Source organism: Zingiber officinale, chromosome 2B (genome assembly GCF_018446385.1).
Source record: "Zingiber officinale cultivar Zhangliang chromosome 2B, Zo_v1.1, whole genome shotgun sequence".
Lineage (NCBI taxonomy): Eukaryota > Viridiplantae > Streptophyta > Magnoliopsida > Zingiberales > Zingiberaceae > Zingiber > Zingiber officinale.
In genome coordinates, this window is record NC_055989.1 from 83,239,116 (window position 1) to 83,260,826 (window position 21,711).

At 37.0% G+C, this 21,711-nt stretch overlaps 3 protein-coding genes across 3 annotated transcripts; all 3 read left to right on the forward strand.

The window, feature by feature from the left end:
• The first annotated feature begins 2,836 nt into the window (after positions 1-2,836).
• On the forward strand, positions 2,837-5,990 carry LOC122046084 (sulfite exporter TauE/SafE family protein 3-like). Its single transcript, XM_042606595.1, has 12 exons — positions 2,837-3,263; positions 3,373-3,532; positions 3,801-4,001; positions 4,078-4,142; positions 4,233-4,260; positions 4,332-4,402; positions 4,491-4,577; positions 4,669-4,722; positions 4,816-5,037; positions 5,207-5,300; positions 5,390-5,530; positions 5,622-5,990. The coding sequence occupies exons 1-12, from the start codon at positions 3,048-3,050 to the stop codon at positions 5,705-5,707; spliced, it is 1,425 nt and encodes a 474-aa protein (XP_042462529.1). The 5' UTR covers positions 2,837-3,047; the 3' UTR covers positions 5,708-5,990.
• Positions 5,991-12,344: 6,354 nt separating this feature from the next.
• On the forward strand, positions 12,345-15,706 carry LOC122046085. Its single transcript, XM_042606596.1, has 8 exons — positions 12,345-12,758; positions 12,853-13,053; positions 13,147-13,635; positions 14,010-14,120; positions 14,346-14,528; positions 14,599-14,940; positions 15,354-15,474; positions 15,564-15,706. The coding sequence occupies exons 1-8, from the start codon at positions 12,393-12,395 to the stop codon at positions 15,674-15,676; spliced, it is 1,926 nt and encodes a 641-aa protein (XP_042462530.1). The 5' UTR covers positions 12,345-12,392; the 3' UTR covers positions 15,677-15,706.
• A 1,359-nt stretch (positions 15,707-17,065) lies between these two features.
• LOC122046086 lies at positions 17,066-21,539 on the forward strand. Its single transcript, XM_042606597.1, has 4 exons — positions 17,066-17,519; positions 19,493-19,754; positions 20,404-20,581; positions 21,071-21,539. The coding sequence occupies exons 1-4, from the start codon at positions 17,075-17,077 to the stop codon at positions 21,443-21,445; spliced, it is 1,260 nt and encodes a 419-aa protein (XP_042462531.1). The 5' UTR covers positions 17,066-17,074; the 3' UTR covers positions 21,446-21,539.
• Positions 21,540-21,711: the final 172 nt, after the last annotated feature.

Genomic DNA, 21,711 nt, shown 5'->3' on the forward strand with positions numbered 1-21,711 from the left:
TCATTCTTTCTCATCACACTTTCTCTCTCATCATGCTTTCTCTCTCATCATTCTCTTTCATCATATTTTTCTATCGCATTCATCTTTCTCTCACATCTAATTTTTTTCTCTTATTTTCCTTTAAGGGTAAAAAAGGAAATATTGATTTATTCCGATAGAAAGTATGCAACTAACCAAACATTATCTTTAAGAGTGATATCCATGTTCATACCCATTCTCATTCCACAATACCATGATTCCCATTCCGATTCTTATTCCCATGCTCATACCAAATGCCCCCCTAATCTCTTTTTGATCTCCGCTATAGAGTTCACTTACAAAATAGGCTGATGACTTGCTTCTTTATGTGTTGAGCTTCGTCTAAAAGTCTACGATTGTCCTACAAAATAGGGTTGTCGTAGGATCACCACCGATTAGACTGCTACTGTGACCAAAAAGCACCTTTATGGCATTGGGAAAGTCATGTGGATTGCTAGCCTCAACTTCATAATTCCCCTTATCAACTAGAGAAACTGTAAGAGGTAGCTAAACGAATTGGAGATGTAATAGTCAACCCTCTTCATCGTCCCCACCACCTCAACACCCCTCTACACCATCGCTGTATCATCTAAATGAGAAAAGAAATGAGATGGTTATGATCTAATCTCATGCTTAAATAGGTGATAATAGCAATTCATGTTTAAGGTAGTACATTAAATTTGATGAGTTAAAAATACTTTGGTATTCTTGTTTAATTAAATCTTAGATTTCATTGCAGATAGTTTTTATTATTTATTTTATGATTCTTTAAGGTTGATTTGAAATGATAGATGATATCTTAACTGATATATTTTAAGACTATAGTTTTAAGTTGATCTAACCTTTGTCATATAACGATTGGTTTGTTGGATCAAATATTTTAGTGTCAAAACTTTTACTTTCTAACTAATTACTTGGATTGGACGGATTTTCTTTATATATATAAAAGCAACATTAATGTTAAGCTCTATTTTTTTATTCTTATATTTTATTGTTGTTATTCAAATGTTCTACCTTTGAAAAAGTTATGGAAGAAGAATAGCACAGTTGTGAAATAAATTATGTTATGAAATATCATAATCTTGTACTAGATTTGTATAATAATACTAAGAGATTATTTATTCTTATAATTATAAAAGCATTAATTCTGTTATATTCTTTTTTTCTTCCGAATTAACTAGAATCTTTTTAATTATTAGTTGTAGAATATTTATCTCTTCTTACGAAAGACCAAGGATAATAAAAGTATATGAAGCAAGTGTCATACCAAGGAGTCTAATTGGACTCATTTTATATTTTCTTCGTTAAAATCTACTAATGAATTTAGACAAGTCTGATTAAACTTATTTTAGGTCGTGTATATTTTTAAGATTATAAGGAGTTTAATGATGACCTCCATTGCTTATTTCGATTTCTTCATAGATGTTAAAATGGTATGGAAATGATCAATATTAAATTTCAACATAAATCTAATATGAATCATATCATACCTTAATATCAACAACAAGCATAATATGTGGGAGAATAAGTCATTAGCTCACTTTGTAAGTGAACTCTTTGACATATATCAAAGAGGAGATTAATTTTTTTTAGAGAAAAAAAATAGTTTAGATTTTGTAGAGAAAAAAATAAGAGAGTGAGATATTATAGGGAAAAAAATGAGGGAGGATACGTAATTTCGTCAATTATAAAATGGATATTCAATATATAAAACTAGCTAACGTTTTTGGGTAAATCTTCATTATTAAAATGCACAAGATAAACATAACGTGTAAATTTTAAATTTATAATAAATTTTCCACTATTTAAAATTAATTCAATAGTATTTATAATATAACTTAATATTATCTATAGTATAATTTAATAGTAATTGAAAGCAACTTCCTAGTGTCTATATTCTATAAATAGAAGTTAATACTTTTTAGAAATATAAATTTATTCATTAATTCCCTTCTAATTCTATCCGATTTTATTATCTTTGAAATTGTGGCAATTTACCTATTTGCTTATTTATACAATGTAAATAAGGAATCAACTCATATATAGTTTGTCATTGTTTCGATAATAATAATTAATTTTTGTAAATGACCATTTGCCTTTGTTCGATGCACTAATTTGACTTATTTATACAATTTAAATATTAGATTATTCAACCGTTAATTAAAAAATTATTTATTAATTCACCGAAATTAAAATCAAATCTTCATAAATAAATTAAAAAAAAAACAGTCTCTCCACCCGGTGCAATGAAGCATGCACATTCATTTTATCACATGTCGATAAAAGTCAATTTTTTTAATTTATATTTATTGCTTTTCCTCGCATGTCTTTTAGGTCTTCCTTATTTCTTCCACGTCACCGTCTCCTAATATATAGCATATAAAAAAAAATGTTAATATAATGACTAATAAAATCCTTGATTGAAAAATCAAATTACTTGTTAATCTATATTTAATACATCACTAATTTATAAAAGGAATTTAATTTATCTATTTTTTATAAATTTTATTTCCTTCCAAATGGATAAACGATCTCCAAAAAAGGGGGGAAGAATACTTTTATTGTATTTAAAATTCTTTCCAACCCAAATAAAACTTCATGCTCAAGATTATTATGAAAATAATAACAATTTTTTAAAAAATCACAATTCTCACGCGCGACAATTAATTATTGTTCCAAATGGCTCATTATCTATGGGAAAAAACAGCTCGCTAGGTCATTTGTTGTTGTTATTAATATTTATTGATTATATTAATGCATTCGAAATTAACTCCAAGTGCAGGGGCATTTTCGCACTCCATGGTCTTAAATACCACTGCATTTCGCCTCCCTATGAATCCGTGAGCCTTTTTCGGATTCCGGGTCTCCAGAGAATCCGATATCGGCTTCTCCGCCGCCTCCTCTTCTCTATCGCGTTTCCGGCACCGGAACGGCGGCGTAAGCGTTGACTCTCCGGCTTGAGGTGTTTCCGGAAGAGAGGCCTTGAGAAAGTGAGCAAAAGCTTGGTTTTCGAGGAGGGAATAGGGAGAATGGAGTTCAAATGGTGGAGCGGACAGTTATGGACGAGCCTGCTCGTCTCGCTCGCGCTGGCCGCTGCGATGGCGGCGGCGGACCGAGGGTTTCTTCCCGCGGTCGCAGTTGGCGAGGCGGTCGAAGCCGAGGAGGTCGGGCTGTCTCATTACATGCTCAAGGTCGTAAATTTCTTGTGGCAATCTGATGGTTCCTCCTACCAGCACGTTTGGCCGGTAAAGCAATTGCACTTTAAAGTTTTTGAGATTTCGAAAGTTTCTTTCAGGTCTCCTTTCTTCGATTTGATTAAAATTTCCTTTTTTGGATTTATTTTTCACTCTAAAGCCCATGGAATTTGGGTGGCAAATCGTTGTCGGAACCCTAATTGGATTCTTGGGATCTGCTTTTGGGAGCGTTGGAGGTGTTGGTGGCGGTGGGATTTACGTCCCCATGCTTACCCTTATCATCGGATTCGATCCAAAGTCTTCCACTGCGATATCAAAATGTAAGATCTGAAACTTCTATCAAACTTGAACTCACAAACACATTTAAATGAGATCAAAAATAAAAAAAGGGTAAACCTAAACAGATGGTTTGACTGGTAATTTTCAGTGCTAATAATTCAAAAGACGCAACTTTGATCCACCTACCTTCTTCCTTTTATATTCTACAGTGTTTTTGACTCACCTTGTAGTTCTTCAGAATCTTCATTTGTGTCTCATTTGTGCTTCTCTTTTTTGTTTTTATACCTAAACAGTTCTAATTCGGTGTAGGCATGATCATGGGTGCTGCAGGATCTACAGTTTGGTATAACCTGAAGCTGAGGCATCCAACTCTGGATATGCCGATCATCGATTATGATCTTGCTTTACTTTTCCAGCCAATGCTCATGCTGGGCATCAGTATAGGAGTAGTATTTAATGTCGTTTTTGCTGATTGGATGGTTACAATTCTCCTTATTATCCTCTTCATTGGTAAATCGGCTGATCCCTTGTCAATTCTCCCACTGTGCCCGGTTTAGGGACTCATGTTTTAAGATCGTTGTAATAGGAACATCAACAAAGGCATTCTTAAGGGGTATAGATACATGGAAGAAAGAGACCATCTCCAAGAAGGTGCATAGCTCACCTGGATTTTGAAATGTTTAAGCCCTTATGATTCAATTGCATTTTCTGATTTTTCCTAAATCTCGTTTTGAATTGTAGGAGGCAGCGATGCGAAAGGATGCGGACAGTGAGTTGAATTTTCATCTTTTTGTTAAGAATTCAAATGCTTAAGACTAACCTATCATTTATGTCAAGCAGGAAGAGATGAAGTGGAGTACAAAGCTCTACCGTCCGGCCCTGGGGCTGCGTCAAAGGCTCTGAGGACCGAGGTTAGCAAACTTAGTATTATTATTCATCAGTTTTATTGGCGGCAAACTATGCGATAAGGAACTAAGACAGGTATAATAACCTTTGCAGGTCCCGATCATGGAGAATGTGTGTTGGAAGGAGTTTGGCCTTCTTTGTTTTGTGTGGATATCATTTCTCATTCTGCAAGTTCTGAAGGTGAGAGCAGTCTGGTCCAAGTCATCGACATAAATTTAATGACGATATAATATGAAATTCTGATACAATTTGTCTTTGTATATCCTTTCAGCAATACTACACATCAACCTGCTCCACGTGGTATTGGATTCTCAACTTTCTTCAGGTTCTTGTTCTATTAGCGATTGTTTACTTTTGAGTCAACTTGATAATTCATAATGATTTCTATAATCACATCGCACCTGTGAAAATTTTGCAGATTCCCGTGTCTTTGGGGGTATCGGGATATGAAGCTATTAATTTGTACAAAGGAAGGAGAGTAATTTCATCAAAGGGGGAGAATGGATCAAACTTTACAGTTCTTATTCTCATATTCTATTGTTCGATCGGTGTTCTTGCCGGCATGGTTGGAGGGCTTCTTGGTCTCGGAGGCGGGTTTATTCTAGGTCCTGTATTCTTGGAGCTCGGTGTTCCTCCTCAGGTGCGTGCAGTGCACTTCTAATTGTTTCGCTTTGTTTAAGACATTCGAATCTCAGTAGTAACATGAATGCATAAAGTTCAAAAGAAGGATACAATTCACATATGCAGTTGATTAACATAGACAAGATACATCTCTTTGAGCACAATCTAATCGAGTTCACGCTTTTTAGGTCTCGAGTGCTACCGCAACCTTTGCAATGACATTTTCCTCATCGATGTCCGTCGTTGAATATTACCTCCTTAAGCGTTTCCCGATCCCATATGGTAATAATTCCCTTTGAAATCCATATCTGAATTCATTCACATTGCAGTTGACACAACTAACCTTCCTGTTCTTTCTCCAAATCATGCAGCATTATACTTTGTGGCCATTTCTTTAGTCGCCGCCATTGTCGGCCAGCACGTAGTCAGGCGATTGATTGAAATATTGGGGAGGGCATCACTCATCATCTTCATTCTCGCATCCACCATCTTTATTAGCGCAATCTCGCTAGGTAAGAAGCCATGAATTCCTTCATTCATTCGAAATATGTCCATGTCAAAACTACTAGAAAGTATGCAATTCTTCCTTTCGATGTTTAACAGGCGGAGTTGGCATTTCAAACATGGTTTATAAGATCCAGCAGCACGAGTACATGGGATTCGAGAATCTCTGCAAATACGAAGTATAGCAGCGACCACCGAAACATCAAAGTAAACTTATCAGTTCGATCGGTTATTTCGGAATGACTGGGGTACGTGATCAATGATCGAACATGGTGTCTTGCCAGTGCTACAAAAATTGAATTTTTTTTTTAAGATCATGTTTTGAATTAGTTAATTTGGCTGGAGATGGTAAACGATGGGAAGAAGTTTTGAACTCTCTTGTTCTATTGTTGTTGTAATATTGTCATCTGTTTTGTTCAGTCAGATCTTGCAGTAATGGCTATTCATTCACACATCTGTTTAAAGAAATCCTCCTGTTTTTTCTTTCTTTCTTTTTGTGTTTATCCCTTCAAGTAAACGAGCATAAAGTGATTTCATAGAAGATAAATAGCTTTAAAATAAAATCCCATAATTGTTGATGAATTTAGATATTATTTATTTATTTATTATACATTGATAATAAATTAATATAGCATGAGTAAACGGGTTCATCGTATTAAGTAGTATCCCAGTCAGAATCCGACCCGATACGATCAGGCTATAAAGGAGCAGGCCTCTTTCTCGTGTTCTTCGTGCTTCGCCCAATCGTCTCCAGTCAGAAGCCATCCTTCAAGCTGCAGCTTCTTCTTTCTTTCTCACAAGAAGCGGCAGATCCGATCTCATCAGAGGAAGAAACGGCGGCGATGGAGGAGGAAGAAGAGAGTCGCCAGTCACTCGCTTCGCATTCTATTTCTGGTATGAAAAGCCCTATTTTGTGTGCTAACTATTTTGGGTTAAAGCCGGCGTCGTAGAAGGAGAAAAATTTAGGGCATTTTTGGTTGTCCTTGTTCAATGTTCATGAGAGTGTGAATCGATAGGAACAAGTATTCCCTAGTTTGAAAGTGTTTTGTTGTCTTGTGAGATGAAAGTGCCAATCATTCATGAACCTTTTAGGATTTTTTTTTTTTTTTCGTTTCAAACATTCTACATTTAATGTTCATCCTATGCACTTCAGTATTATCATCCCCTTATTAGATACGGATGGATAAATTATGTTGACATTTTTGGGAGTGTATTCAATCAAGAGATTTGAATGACTTCATTGATTTTTTTTTAAGATAGATTTTTATTGATTTTTATAAAATATCATATAGTAGTAAAAAAAATTCATGGGATTCTATAGACTTTTTTGCAAGACTTTTATAAATATTTGTAAATTTTATATAAACTTGTAGATTTAAAGGGGTGTATTCAATCTTGATAAAGTGTAGGTGGTCATGGTTCCGGACGAATATTTATTTTTAAATAAAATTTAAAATACTTAATTAAATTTATCTTTTTAATAAAATAATAAATAGTATATTTATCCATATTTTTTTTTTACTTTTTGTACTTTTATCTTGTTTTGGCTAAAAACAAAGGGAAGTTAACGTCTCACTTTAAAAAAAAAACTTTAATAATATAATTTTAAATCCAATAATATTATAATAATTTTAAATATTTTTATTTATAATTTTGATCTAAATTAACCTGAAAGGTCGGTTAACCCTTTATTTTGGTCTAACTTTTAATAAAATGTTGAGTTGATAAATTTGATTAGTAATAAAATTAATAATATTTTTATTAATTTGATTAGTAATAATATTATTAAAATAAATAAATATTAATATATAAAATTTATTTAGAAATTTTTTAAAATTTAATAAATTTTCTAGAATATTTTCTAGAATATAAATATATAAAATTTTATTTAGAATATTTTTAGGTCCGAATTTTATTAGACTTTATTAAATTATCTATTAATTAAGTTGATAATTAATTTGATTTATTGATATATATTTTATATTAAAACTTACTGTCTCAAGATTCTCTTCCTTCTACGCAGAGTGTCGCCGTCCAAATCAACTTTAACTTCAACCTGTTTGCAAGTAGTCGACGAAAGCATCATCGGCCGCTTTAAATAATTTTCTATTTGTTTTCCTCCTTTCTAGTGCACTGCAGGCTTCACCAGATGACAGTCATTGTTTTCCATCACGAGCAACCAAATAAAAAATCTCCGCTTGTAACTCGTCGTCGTGAGTCGTCGCCGGAGAAAAGGCTGCAAGCGGCTGCTATTCCGTTCCAGCTGTTCTGATCCATTCTTTTATCGTTATAACGTCGGAGAACGACATTTCAGAGGACTCTCAGCTTCGCATGAAATACATGCTGCGAGGTTGATGCAGGCTGACGAGAGGTTGAATAAGGATAGGACTTTTAAGATCAAAGAAATAATTAAAATTGAGGAGCGGGAAGGGAAAAGGCTTATTTGTAAAAAATTAAAGCGATTTAAAGTCTATAGAAATTTTAAGGATGCGGAGAAGACTTTTTATTTTATTTTTTAAATTATACTGAGTATTTTGGAGAGCTCTTATTGGTTAAATATACAAGGATTTCTAAAAGAATCCATAAAAATTTATTGAAACTTTGGATACCAAAAGATTTTCATAGAGTTTTAAAAAGTCAAGTTTGAATACCACATGACTTTTTAAAACTCTATAAAAATCTAATTTGGATACTGCTATATTTCTATAAAATTTATAAAAATTTAGATTGAATATACTTAGACTTTTAAATCTAGAAAAGTCATTCAAAATAATTAAAAATCCAATATTGAATACACCCCCTTTATCTTAACACATCCTTTGTATGTGAGAGACCAATCATCCAATGGAATATTTTGTACCTAATGGGGTATTGACCCAAGACCTATTAGATCAACTATCAATGTAGTTACTAGCTGTGTCAAACTATAGGGGCAAGTTATGATTCAACTATTCCCTCACATGTTGACAGAGTTAACAATTACATAGGTGATTGCTCCAATAAGTTTTGAGATCAATTCTTATATGTAAAATGCCCTGTTAGGTGCTGACCTCCCTAGTACAAAGAGTCTATGCTATGGGAAAATGTCCCCTCATGATTTACCTACCTGTATCTAGTCGGGGGGTCGGTGATATTAATCACTTTTTGCTCTAATGGTAAAGTTCTATGGAGCTGAATTAGTCACTTTCAGAATTAGTCGATTCGAAAAATTGGATATCTGGATTAAAAAATGATAAAATAAAACTAAGAGAATATTACCCCTACTAGTTGGTACAGTTGACCACTACATGAGTGGTTGCTCCAATAAGTCTTGGGGATAATTTTTAACTATTCTAAAATGCTTTGTTCGGTGTTCCCATGTAAAGGGTTATTATGCTAGGATAAAATGCCTCTCGTCAGGGACGGATCTAAAAGTCAAAGATGGACTGGGCTGATGTTAAATTGAGTGAGTCCGTCAAAGACACTATAGAAGAGGTCTGAGTTCACTGTGTGCGATCAAGTTGTCATCTCGTCTTTTCCTATATTCCATTGAAATTGTTATTAAATGATTTTTTATTATTTATGAAATTGTTAAGTTAATTTACCGATAGTAATATCTAATTCGTAGATATTGAAAATTTAGGGGTTATCGTAGAAGGTCTCATCACTAACGTCGGTATTAGAGAATGTGCTGCTGATGATGAGATAGAGGTGGTCTGTCCATGAGCGCAATACGAGACCATGCTTGAGCGTCTCACGTGAGACCATGCTTGAGCGTTTCACGCGAGACCTTAATCTACAACTGCTTACCTCCGGTGTTGACATAAGGGTATGCCGACATGGAGGAAACGTCAATCTGGTCATGGCAACTGCAGCCGAGAGTGGTTATGTTGATGACTACGCCTTCGACGGTGACGACCCGCCACAAACGGTGACAATGAAAGGGCATGGGGACAAGTAAATGAGGAGGAGGAGGGAGACGATATCGTCGAGGGAGGATGAGTAGAGAATGACGATGGGACGAGCGAGACGAATAAGGCGAATAATTGGACTATGGTTTTAGAGTCAAAGATGAGGATGATAGAAATGAGGGCTACCTTCTATGATCGTAGCCGGCTGGTAGCTAAAGAAATAGCAATTATGTATATTGCAAGTTTAATATGAATGGATAGGAGAAATAAGAAATCCATATTTATAATTATAATAAAAAAATTTAATTAAACAAATATATAATTGAATTAAAAATAAAATTATAAGGTGTAAAAAAAGATTGGTCAACAATAAATGTGTGAAACATGTTTCTAACCTTACGTGTAATTTAAAATTTTTGGAATTAATAAAAAAATTTGAAAACAAAGCTTTCAACTTGATATTTTCTTGGTGGTTAAGTTTTTTCTACTTGGTATTGTTTTTCTTTCTCTTAACATGATATATGCATGGAGCCATTCAGGGATGGGCTACAACGAGGATAGTCCCTGAGTGACTCCGTCTCTGCCTCTCGTGATTCACCTTTTGCTCCAATGATAAAAGTAGTTATCTCTATGGGTATCCAGTTGGCTAGAGAGTAACAGATTTACTATAATGGGAAGAGATCAATTCTCGGCAAGGATCATGCCCTCTGGGAAAAACTCTTTTGATCGCCTAGCCATTTGACAGTTGGCTATAAGTTGACCACATGATTTATCCCTGATCCGGTAGTGAGAACAGGGGACCCAACCCTGTGGAGTCAACGCCACGTGGAAGTCAAAGCGGCAGTTGTCCATCCGGAAAGGGCCGGGCCCGACCGGATGGCCGACCGGCCGTCCGGTGGAATCGAACGTCCGGAGGGATGGGTCCGATCGGCTGGCCGACCGAACGATGTTCGGCTGATGGTTAAAGGCGCCCTATCGAAATTAGGGTTCCGGCGCTCATTGGAAAAGGTCACAGGGCCGAGCGGACTGTACGCTCGGTCAAAGCCATAAGGTAACACTGCTAATAGTCTCCACAAAGCACGTGGTGGGGGACCTCCCCAAATAAACCACCGCATATGTCCGGCCGGATGTTGAGGGAGCTGTCCGCCCGGACGCTAGATCTGGAGCAAAGGGGAAAAGGACAAAGGAGGTTTTTTTCTGACAGCAGGTATGTTTCACGTGTAGGCCATGCTCCAAATCTTGTGACAGGGAATTCCGCTGTCCCATCGAGGACATGCTGAGACTGTAGCAGTATGGGTTAGGGAAGCTCACTGACAAGCGCTTACTGGGGTATGAGCCATGGACACGTGTACACCTCGGTAGGTGTACACTCACTTCTTCGCTGCCCTATATAAAGGCCCTCATTCTTCGCCGAAGGTACGCTTTCTAGGAGTTCTGGAGCCACTTTTTCTCTCTTGAGCTTCGCCTGACTTGAGCGTCGGAGGGTCGCCGCCGAGAACCCCTTCCCGGCCCGACTTCTGTGCAGGTTCGCCGGAGCTGCGTGTTACCAGTCGAAGATCCACGTCAACAGTCGGAGAGCGCCCCGTGCCCAGCGTCCGTTGGTTCAGCATTCGGACAGGATCAATCCCCCTTTATATAATTTGAGTGTAGACAATGAGAATCGTCTGAGGTGAGCGTAATCACATTTTACTACAATGGTAAAAGTAAAGATGCACCCCCTATTAGTTGGCCCAATTAGTGGCAAAATGCGAAATCGCTCGCCTCCAGTTCCCCCCGTCGACGTCGCACCCGACCCCAGGCCATCACGAGGGAGGTAAATCACGACAGCCGAGCGGGCAAGTAGTGAGGGTGAGGTGCACAGGGTTTAGGGATTTACGCCTCGACAATCCCGCGGTTCGACCCCACGTTCTCAAGTGGCAAACAAACCACTACTTACCAACTCGGATGACCCGTGGGGTCATAGTTGGCCCAATTAGTGATGGCAAAAGGCGAATACGCTTGCCCCCAGCGCCCCTGCCAACCCGTCCCAGGGCCAGCACGGAGGAGGTAAATCACGGGTGACTACTAGCCTTTGGAATAGTGACTAACACATAAGGGAGGTATTTACCTCGATTTTACCGAGATTCGAACCCCATACCTCATGATGGTAATACCTCATGTGCTAACAACCACTAGACCCATACGAGGGGACATAGTTGGCCCAATTAGTTACAAAAAGGTGGAACCACCACCTTAGCGGCCCCTTGGGTCCGGCCCCACAGATATCCAGAGGGGGTAGTTGGCTCAATTAGTTGCAAAAAAGGTGGAACCGTCACCTTAGTGGCCCCTGGGTCTGACTCCACAGATATTCAAAAAGGGTAAATCACGGTTAAGCTGAGCAGGAGGGGTGACTAGGAGTCGAGTAAAATTTAAAGCATAATAAACCAAGGTTTTACACTTGTATATAATTGGTGAATTAGTATAAGTATGGATGGTTACTTCAATAAATATTGGAGTCAATTTTTAATTGATGTAAAATGTCTTGTTGGTGCTTGACATTCTCATGCAAAGGGAATGCTCCAGTAAGAGTCTAAGACAAATGTTTTTCGTGATTTTCCATCTTTTGGAAAGTGTGGAGCCGTCTTGAGGGAATCTCTAATGGTAAACATAAAATTACTCGGTGCAATGATGTAATAATTAAATCTTTCAACGAATAGTTAAAGAATTTAAGATTTAAATTTTAACTGCGACGCATTACATAGAATTTTCCTCAGTAGGAAGCGGATTTAAAAATACTGATCATTTAAATATGTGAGCGTTTTTTGATTTACATAAATAGCGAGTAGAAAACTTCTATGGGTGTGATTAGTTAGGATTTATCCGTTCGTAAATAAAAAAATAAAGACTTTTAGATAATTAGGAGGGGGGCGAAATGGGAAAAAACAAAGGAACTTCCTTGTACTATTAATGCCCTAAACCAAACAGGCGTCGAAGCTTCGAGATGGCGGTGCCCCTCCAAGCTCCTGCTCTCCCTCTCTCCTCCTCCCTTCTCCTCCCACGAGCCCTCGCGCCACGTGGTCTCCGACTCCGCCGACGGATCGCAGCGCTCCACGCCAACGACGACGAGCTCCTCCGCGCCATTACCTCGAGTGCCGGCGCTAGCCTTCCAGCCATCCGTTCCTATGATGCTGACCTCGCCAGCCTCACGCTCGTCGGAGCCGTCGGCTTCGAGCAGGCCGTCACAGCAGCTGCTGCCGACGGAGGTGGCGCCGCCGAAGAGCATCTCTCCAGTGGTTCCTCAACCATGGTCGTCGAGACCGTTTTCCCTGCCGGCGCCGATGAGCGCAGCACGGTTTCCACCAGGCTAGTTAGTTCTGATTTATCCTGCTTTCTCTTTTCCCACAGTGGGATGGAATTGTATGAATCGGGTGTTCGGTGTCTGAAAATTGCTTTTTTGATAGATTTTACCTGCTAAAAGGGTGCAAGAGAAGGCCAAGAAATTGCGCAATAGTCTTAACTCTGATATTCTAGCTGGAAATACCACGAACATACTCGCAATGACATTCAGGCAAGTCACCTTGCAGAAAGTTTGGAGTTACAAGCTCACATCCTTTTGTCCAGGGACAGAAAGGAATATGGAAGATCTTGCAAAGCCTAGAGAGGTTCTTAATATCGACCATATATTGTCTTTGTTTGCTTTAGTTTATGTTTTGGTCATTTGTGTAAATGTGTTGGGGTTATTGGCTTATTTACAGGCGCCATTTCAATTCACTGTGAGCTCTTCAGATGTGAGGTTTCTTTCTGTGCTCGCTGAGACTATCTGTTCTTTTGCTCTCAATGAAACTGAAAGGAGGTGCTCTGGCAAGGTGGATAGTTCTCGTCTGATGTCAATGTTTAGTTGGTTACAGAAGCCTCATGGGAAGTACTCGGCTGATTCTTCAATGTGCGTATATAAAATTGCTGAACGTGGAATAGTAATGAATGCAATGAGTCAGGTGGATAAATTTAGCTCGATCAAGGGGATATGCTACACTGCTAGGAAACCAGGTCATAGTTGGTGGGTGGCACCTAATTATCCCAGATTGGAGAAAGCTGGTGGTCCTGGATTGAGTTATTGGACAAATGAATTTGTTCCTGCCTATAGAGTACAAATTAGTGCTGATATTTTTAAGGATGCAAAGCTTGAAGGATGGCACAAGGTTGCCAATAATTGGTGGGAAGTTCTTTTGACCCATTACCAAATGGTATATTGATCCTTTCCTTTTTCCTTCAATCATCTACTCCAATTAATTTGTACCACTGTTTATTTTATTTATTTGGATATACAAGTATGATTTATGAGGGACTAGGAGCTTGTCATTAGTTGCCAAAGAAAAATTTCCATTCCAAACATTTATGAGGAGGTAAATGGTTTAATGCTTCAGATATAAACATAAAGTATTGTTTCAAACTCAATTGGTTATCAGCTCTGCTATTCTTTCTCCTTGAGTGTCAATTTCTTGCTAGTGAGACATGTTTTTGTAATTGATGTATATGTTGTAAGATTTGTGTGTTCCATTCGAATTTGAACCTTTCATCTACAGAAGTTTTGAAGCTAATAAATGAAAATTGAGTGCAGGTGGAACTTGCAAATGTTCTCGACAGGTACTATGAAGATCGATTTATGCTCCCTGCCAAACAGCTTGTCTGCAGTTTACTGACTAGATCATCAAATGTCCAGATCAAAAAGGTGCCTTCTTGTTTTGCCATGTTAGTTTCCTAATCTATTTCTCTCAAGTACCGTTAACAGAAATTTGGCATCTTATCTACCACATGTTGAGAAGTCAACTTGCTTGATATAAACACAGATAAACCACTTTCTGTTTTGCCTGTTGCCTAGTTCCGCTGGCACTGATGCCATAGTTAAAGATGTAGTCAGGCCTAATTTTGCACCATCAAACCTGATTATTTGCAGGGTTCGTCCTTGAAAAAATTGATTTTTGCATTAGTTGGAGTATGCACTTTTATTGCCTTGAGTATTCTAGCTCAAGCACACTGGCAACATCTTCTAAAACTCAAAACATCAACAGAAAGGAACAATCCTGTTTCTTCAACTAATTTAGGTGACTACCATCTCCAGGATTATGGAACAACTGAGGTATGTGAAAAGGCGTATGCATATTAGTTGTTCTTGGATATTTATTTGATTACATATCTGCGTTGGATAGGGAGGAAGTTATGCGATATCAGTTGTTGAAAATATTAAAGATGCACTTGGTTGGCCTGGGGATGTGCTTTTTGACGTGAGCATTGGTGCATGGACTGGTGTACTTCCAAACGACTTGATGAACAACTATCAATTTCACCTTGATATTCATAATGAACAAGATCACATCAGTAACTTCCATGATACTCCTGCAAATCATGGAACAGAACCATATGGCAGCTTGATTTCTCCTGAAACTCAAAATGCAGAATGTTCTCATATTGAACAGTCTACCCTCATGCATACTTCTGGAATGAACAATGTGGATTCCCATTCTAATGCACAAGATATTGCTAGTTTCCAGGTGTGTTTCAGTTGAATCTTTTTTTTCATCATAGGTCTAAAACAATGATCTTTCCCTCTGATGAATGTTTTATCTTCCAAAGTGCATAAAATTATGACAAAACATTTTTTTGTCCGATTACTAGACAACACGGTGCAACCTTAAATCACATGAAATATGCTGATTTTTGCCATGCAGTTATTCATTTTCATGTAAAATTTCCAAGTTCATGAAAATGTTGATCTGGTAATTGTCTGGGACTTCCATGTTTATGCTGTGCTCTTAATTCTAATGGATTTTTACAATTTGATCTTTTAGTCGTTCAAAATTGTTTTGGTATGTTTGACTTCCATCTCTTCCAATATCAAGGGGAAGGTTTGATTCGTTGCTTTTGCAGCCGATATGTAAAGTTGAACTGTTCCTGTGCCATCCAGGTTGTGCTGTCTGGAGATGGGAAAATTATTGGGTTTCAGCCTACAAACCGTGTGGCCGTCAATCAATGGGCATCCAATCCCTTGGCAAAAGCATTATACGGCGGACGGAAGTTGTCCCCAGGTAAACCCGACATTCCTTGTTTGCCTCTTTGTTTCATCACTCTTGCCTTTGGCTATAATATCTTCTTTTAACTCAAATACCCTGCATAGGTCTTTTCGAACCAAGTCTGAAAATTCCCACTCCACCCAAGGTTGTTCCACTTGAACTATTGATGTCAGCAAATCCTGAATCCTCTTTTGCATTGGCTAGACCTATCAGATAACCATGCAAGTAATATCCAACCCTTCACCAGGTTTGTGTTTTTGATAACAACATTTTATTCATCCATACATTCATTCGATCTCTCTCTCTAACTGCAAGGTCCAAATTTCCTTTGAGCAGAAAACAAATCGACATTGTGAATTGCAGATTGATGTTAAGAAACTTACCTGATAACAATTTGAGTTAAAGAGGGGTGTCCAAGTGCTATACTTAGAAGTGGATACAGAGTCACGGCATAACCCAGATAGGCTTCATACTTCATGTCTTGAAGGATTATGCACATCACATGGGAGTCAACTTTATCATTTTTCTACTCCACATTGGTATTTGTCAAGGCCTGGTCTTTTAGTTGGAGTTTGAGATCAGTAGTCTTTAATATTGTTCATCCAAAACAAATTGTTATTGGTTTTTTTGTTGCAGTTTGAGATCAGTTCAGTGTTTAATACTATTCATCAAAATGCAAATTGTCGTCATCATATCATATTGTCTGAGATCAGTCGTGTTTCATACTGTTCATCCAAAACAAATTGTTATTGTTTTTTTAGTTGGAGTTTGAGATCAATTCAGTGTTTAATAGTGTTCATCAAAATGCAAATTGTCACCATCATATCATATTTGTTTCAATTATGGATCTTACATCAAAATTTAGCAAAAAATTTAAACTATTTTTCATCCCTTCAATGCTCAGGTCAATGTGATTCATTTGTTGTGTTTATTATTTCAAATGTTCTAAACTATGAGTTTCCTTTAATCATCTTTCTTTTTTCGTCATTAATTGTTAATCATCATTGTCATGACCATTATACACACACATTTTAAGTTTATTTTTTAAAAACATAAAGATTTACAATTATTAATATTAATAATTTTATTTACTAATTTGAACATCAAAAAGAAAATAATAGTATTAGTAAATGAGTTTAAACAATATAACTTTCAAATTTAATATAATTAGTAACTTTAAATTTAAAATTCCTTTTAAAACTGATATTGATTCAAAGTACATTTATATTATTGGTTATCGAAATAAAGAAAATATATTATCTAAAAAAATTTACAAATTTATAAATGATGAGAAAATTATATGAAAAAAATGTTGAATTAGTTTGAAAAAGAAGAATCTTATTATATTGTACTAAAAGACAAAAGTAAAAGATAATATTAAAAAACAGTGTTTTATTCTAAGCTTTTCTACATATTTAATGATTATTAATCTCGTTTATTTATCAAATTGAAATCAATTTCGATTCATTTGTTTTTTCCGTGACTTAAGCTGGACTGAAAATGATAATAGCAAAAGAAGAGGGAGTTAAACTAATAAATGTAGAACCAAAGGGCCCTTTCAGGAAACGTTAAAAGTATGGGGTGAAAGTGCAATTTTCTCGAGGGTTTATGATATATGCCATTGTCTTCTCATGCTTTCTTGCGACCGCCAGGAGGGATATCAATGTCGCAAGCGCTTGATGCAGCCGACGGAGCAACTTCGGTGGCGGTGGAAATCCTCGATGTCGCTTTTAGGGAGCCGTCAGTGCAGGAAAGCGGCGAACTTGGGCTAGATTTTGAGGCAGCAGGGAGCTTTATGGAGAAGTCGGTTCGGGAACCCGATGCGACTGGAGAGAAAAGGGAAGGTCGAGAAAAAGTATCCAGGTTTCGCTATGCAACGAAGGAAATACTGGAAATGAGGTCTTGGGGTGAAGCGGAGCAGCGGCGGCTGTGGGAAGAGGTGTACGGGGCCCTGGGGGAGGTTATCGCTCGTGAGTACGATGGGCTCCGCGAAGTGGGTGGCCGGAAGCAAAAGCGTGGAGGGAAGAAGAAAGAAGCAAAGGCCTCCTTGTTTGTTGCTGGTATGCTCTCTTATGAAATCCTTAGAAAGTTTTACCTTTTCAGTTCTCTTGTTTTTCTAATGATTGATCGAACATGAAGAGTCTTTAAGTGCCTCTTGATTAGCCGATGAGGCCTATCATTTCTATCAAGCGTTAGTGAATTGTGTTCTTTCTATTAGTCTTTTCAGTGTCAATGTCCTATTACCTTTGTTGTCACCACAGGGAGGGCTCTGTTCCACGTAAGGGAAGGGCATCTCACTCATGACAATTCGTAGTTCACAAACCTTATTATATTATCATAATCAGGAAAGGGGAATGGTCATAAATGTGCATAGTGGATTAAGGGGAGACATGCATGAATTCATTCTCTAACAAAATATCAGGTAAAGGCTAATCAGCTTTAAGTTATCATTGATTATCAAACTTTATCATTAATAGTTAAGCTTTATGTAATCATAAAGGGCAGCCCGGTGCATGAAGCTCCCGCCATGTGGGGTCCCGGGGAAGGATCCATTATTGTACGCAACCTTAAGCTTTATGTAATCATCAATTATCAAATGTAATGTTACCATCAAGTATAATCACTTGCATTAGGTGAACCCTATAACTAAGACCATAAATTAGAAACGTATCATTTGATACATGAGCCAAGGCCCCTGACTGCAACATGGAATCATCGCTCTAGATCACACAACTTTCATAATAGTGTTCACTATTTTCACTTGTTATTCTTTCTAAATTTTTACCATTATACCTTTTGTTTTAATCAAATTATGCTTTAATTCACTCACTTTCACTTGCATCAACACTGGTCCCAATTCTTAGATGGATGCATTCATATAGAGAATTAACCCAATAGTTCATCCGTCAATGTTGTGTTGCATTCTGATCCTTCTAGTGATGATGGGTTCATCCTCTATACAAACACGTTGATCCAAGGATTATGAACAGTACTTATACAACATGGTATAATTGTGTCATATGTTTCTTGCTAACTAAAGGATCACCAATGAACCATCTAGCGCATGGTCTTCAGTCAGCAAGCCTCATCTTTGCTCTTGAGATTTGGAGGCACTACTTGTATGGGTCACATTTAAGAAATTCATTGACCGTAAGAGTTTGAAGTACCTTTTCACTTGGAGCATTGGAGGAGATGGATTGGTATCCTTAAGGATTATAATTTCACCATTAGAACCCATTCCGATAAAATTAATATTTTGGTAGACATTCATGAACCCTAATGGGATGATACTGCATTTCATGCACTCCCAATCTTAACCTATTGTGCTTGTTAGTGTTCATTGTGTTGCCTATTTTGCCCTCCAAATTTGTAGGTGAGACTGATCATTGTAGCGGCTTGATTTGGTTGTACAAGTTATTAAAGTTCCTTAGCTACATCCTAAGACCTATGCTGAAAATTAGATTTATCTTTTATAATTGTTGTTTTACTTTTGTTTCCTTTACTACCGGTTTTTCAAAGTTGAACATGATTCTCTTTTCACAGGAATATACAATGCAATTAACAATTGTTTCTTATTTCAAAAGACGAAATTTAGTAAATAAAACTTGTCTAAATTCCTGTATGTATGTGTTTGTTGACTATGATAATGTAAGATGGCACATGAGTCATGAATTATTACCGGAGAGAGTGGTGTAATGCCCTTATGAGGAGTGGAGTCCTTTGGTCGTGACAATTGATAGTTGTCTTCCAAACATAAAATTTGTCATGAGAACAGAGGCATTTCGAATGTGCTTTCATACATGCTGATGAAATCAAATTAGTCATTGGTTACACTTGCTATTGCTAACCTGATGTTAAATATCTGAATATTTGATCTTTCTCTTATGTGTGGCATATCATCAGAGTGGTGGCGATACTTGTCTTTTTGGATATTTACTGCATTGGTCTTAAATAAGTGTAGCAAATGTTTTTGTTGTTGATATAATTAATGTGTTTTATATTGTGAAAATAATTTATGGTTTCTAATATACAGATGACAGTGCTGTTGTAAATACTTCTGAAAGTAGTCACGTCTTAGATGTATCTGAAATCCTTGAAAATGATGCTAATGTTAGTAGCCAGAATGACCAAGCTGTAGGAGAGTGGTTAACTGAATCCGAATGCGCCAAAAATGTAGATGGCAGCAGTGATGATGAAATTGGAAGCATCCAGAAACCTGCTTTTTTAGTTGAAGGAGAACCAGATTTTGATTCTGGTCCACCGTTAGATGGTATGGAGTACCTGAGACGTGTCAAGTAATCTTTTCTATCCTCCATATTATTATGTTTTCATACTCCAGTGACACTGTATGTATAAAAAAAGCATATGTGAATGTGTTCTTTAATAGTATTATTTGTTTTTTTTATTGTTAACATTATTTAGATTAGATTTTGTATGAAGTTAAATGGTTCATGATTTAACTATCAAATATCAATGATCTAGATCGTCTTCCATGTTTCTCTCCTATTTGCTGTTATCCCTACCGCTCTCACTTATATTTTCCCTCCCTTCAAAGAAACATAACCTTAATGTATAGTTAACAAAATTGATTCAGTTACTCCACTTGCATATCAACCATGTTGGTTTTATTTTGACCTAGTAAAATATTTACTATTCTCTTAACTCCTAGATTTCCATAGCGACTCTAGACTTCTCTACAAAATTAACTTTTGTTCGGGTGAAGTTGAAACATAATGGAACATTTGGTCCATGAAATGAAATAAATGAACTGGTTTTGTTTGCTGTGCAATTCATCATAAACTGTAAAAGCAATGAATGTCATTGCAAACCTTTGGTTCTTTGTTCGACATTACTTTTCACATTAGACTCAAAAGAGATGCACATCCTTTTTTTGACTTCCGATACAAGAATTTAGAAGTAGATGGGTTGTTTGAACCTTAACAGGTGGGAAGCTGCTCAAATTCCTAAAATTAAAGTGGCCAAGCTCGAATCAAGTAAACAAAGCAGCGAACAAACGCCATATATGCCCAAATTACTAGAGATTGAGAAGTGCCCTCCTAATTTGCAGGCATCACAAATTTGGGAAGATACATTCCTATCAGAATATTCTGAGTTAAAACAGGTAAACACCATAATTGTTTTTCTTTCTTGATTACCATTAGTAGTGACTAAACATGTAATATATTCAGTATAATTCACCTAGAAATCTCAAGGCAATGATGAGAATGCTTACAAGAATTATCTTTCGAATGATTGTATACGTTAATTCTAAACACTGACACATATAAATATGATCAGAATCACTGAAGCATTGTCTCGACCTTAACTTAAGATAACCGTAGGCAAGATATGTGGCATCTTTCATGAAATATTTTCAAGTTATAACTTGATTAAGCGCTAAATTATCGATACCATACTTGATCTGCATTCTTATATTGCCAAAGGTTATCATCTGTCTTCCATTGAATTCTCTAAGATGCAATCGATTGGTGAGTTCATAGATAATCATGGCGCTTAAAGGCAATCCTTAGCTAATGCATTTTCTGATACGTATTGTAGTTGCTTAAAATATATCATCACTCTTAACCATCATTGCTGTCGACTGTACCAGGTTTTCTTGCAACTAGAAGATTCCTGCAACCAACTTCCCGCGAGAAACCAAGACGACAGTGATAAGCCAAAGAGTTCTCCAACTGCATCGTTCTTGCTCAGCATGGATGCTGTTTCTCGAGCATCCAAATTGCAGAAGCACATAAGCTTGCTTGAGAGTGCAAGTGAGCTATCGCGGGATGAATGCCTGTGGCTGTTTGCCCTTTCTGTGGCAGTTGACACTCCTCTCGACGCGGACATGTGCGCTTCCATGAGGTGCCTGTTGCGCAAGTGCTCAAGCCTTCTTTCTAGGAAAGCCGAGCCAGATGATGAGACCGCAATGCTGAACATACTCATCGCAATCGCAGGAAAATACTTTCGGCAATCTGAGAACTAGAGGATGTGCACCCGCTTATGATATTAAGATTTCTTAATGCAAAACTTCAAATTTGTAAGTCTTGAAATGTTTTTGGAGCAGATTAAGAACATGATCTTCGACTGTTGGAAGTATTTTGTTTATTAGAGGAACAATTAAGAGGATTAAGATTTAAACTCATTAGGGATGGATATTTTATATTTTAAATTTATCTAGTATTATAAGTAGGGGATGAAAAAAAAAGGAAAAGAGAATAATAATAATAAATATAATGTGATGAAATTATA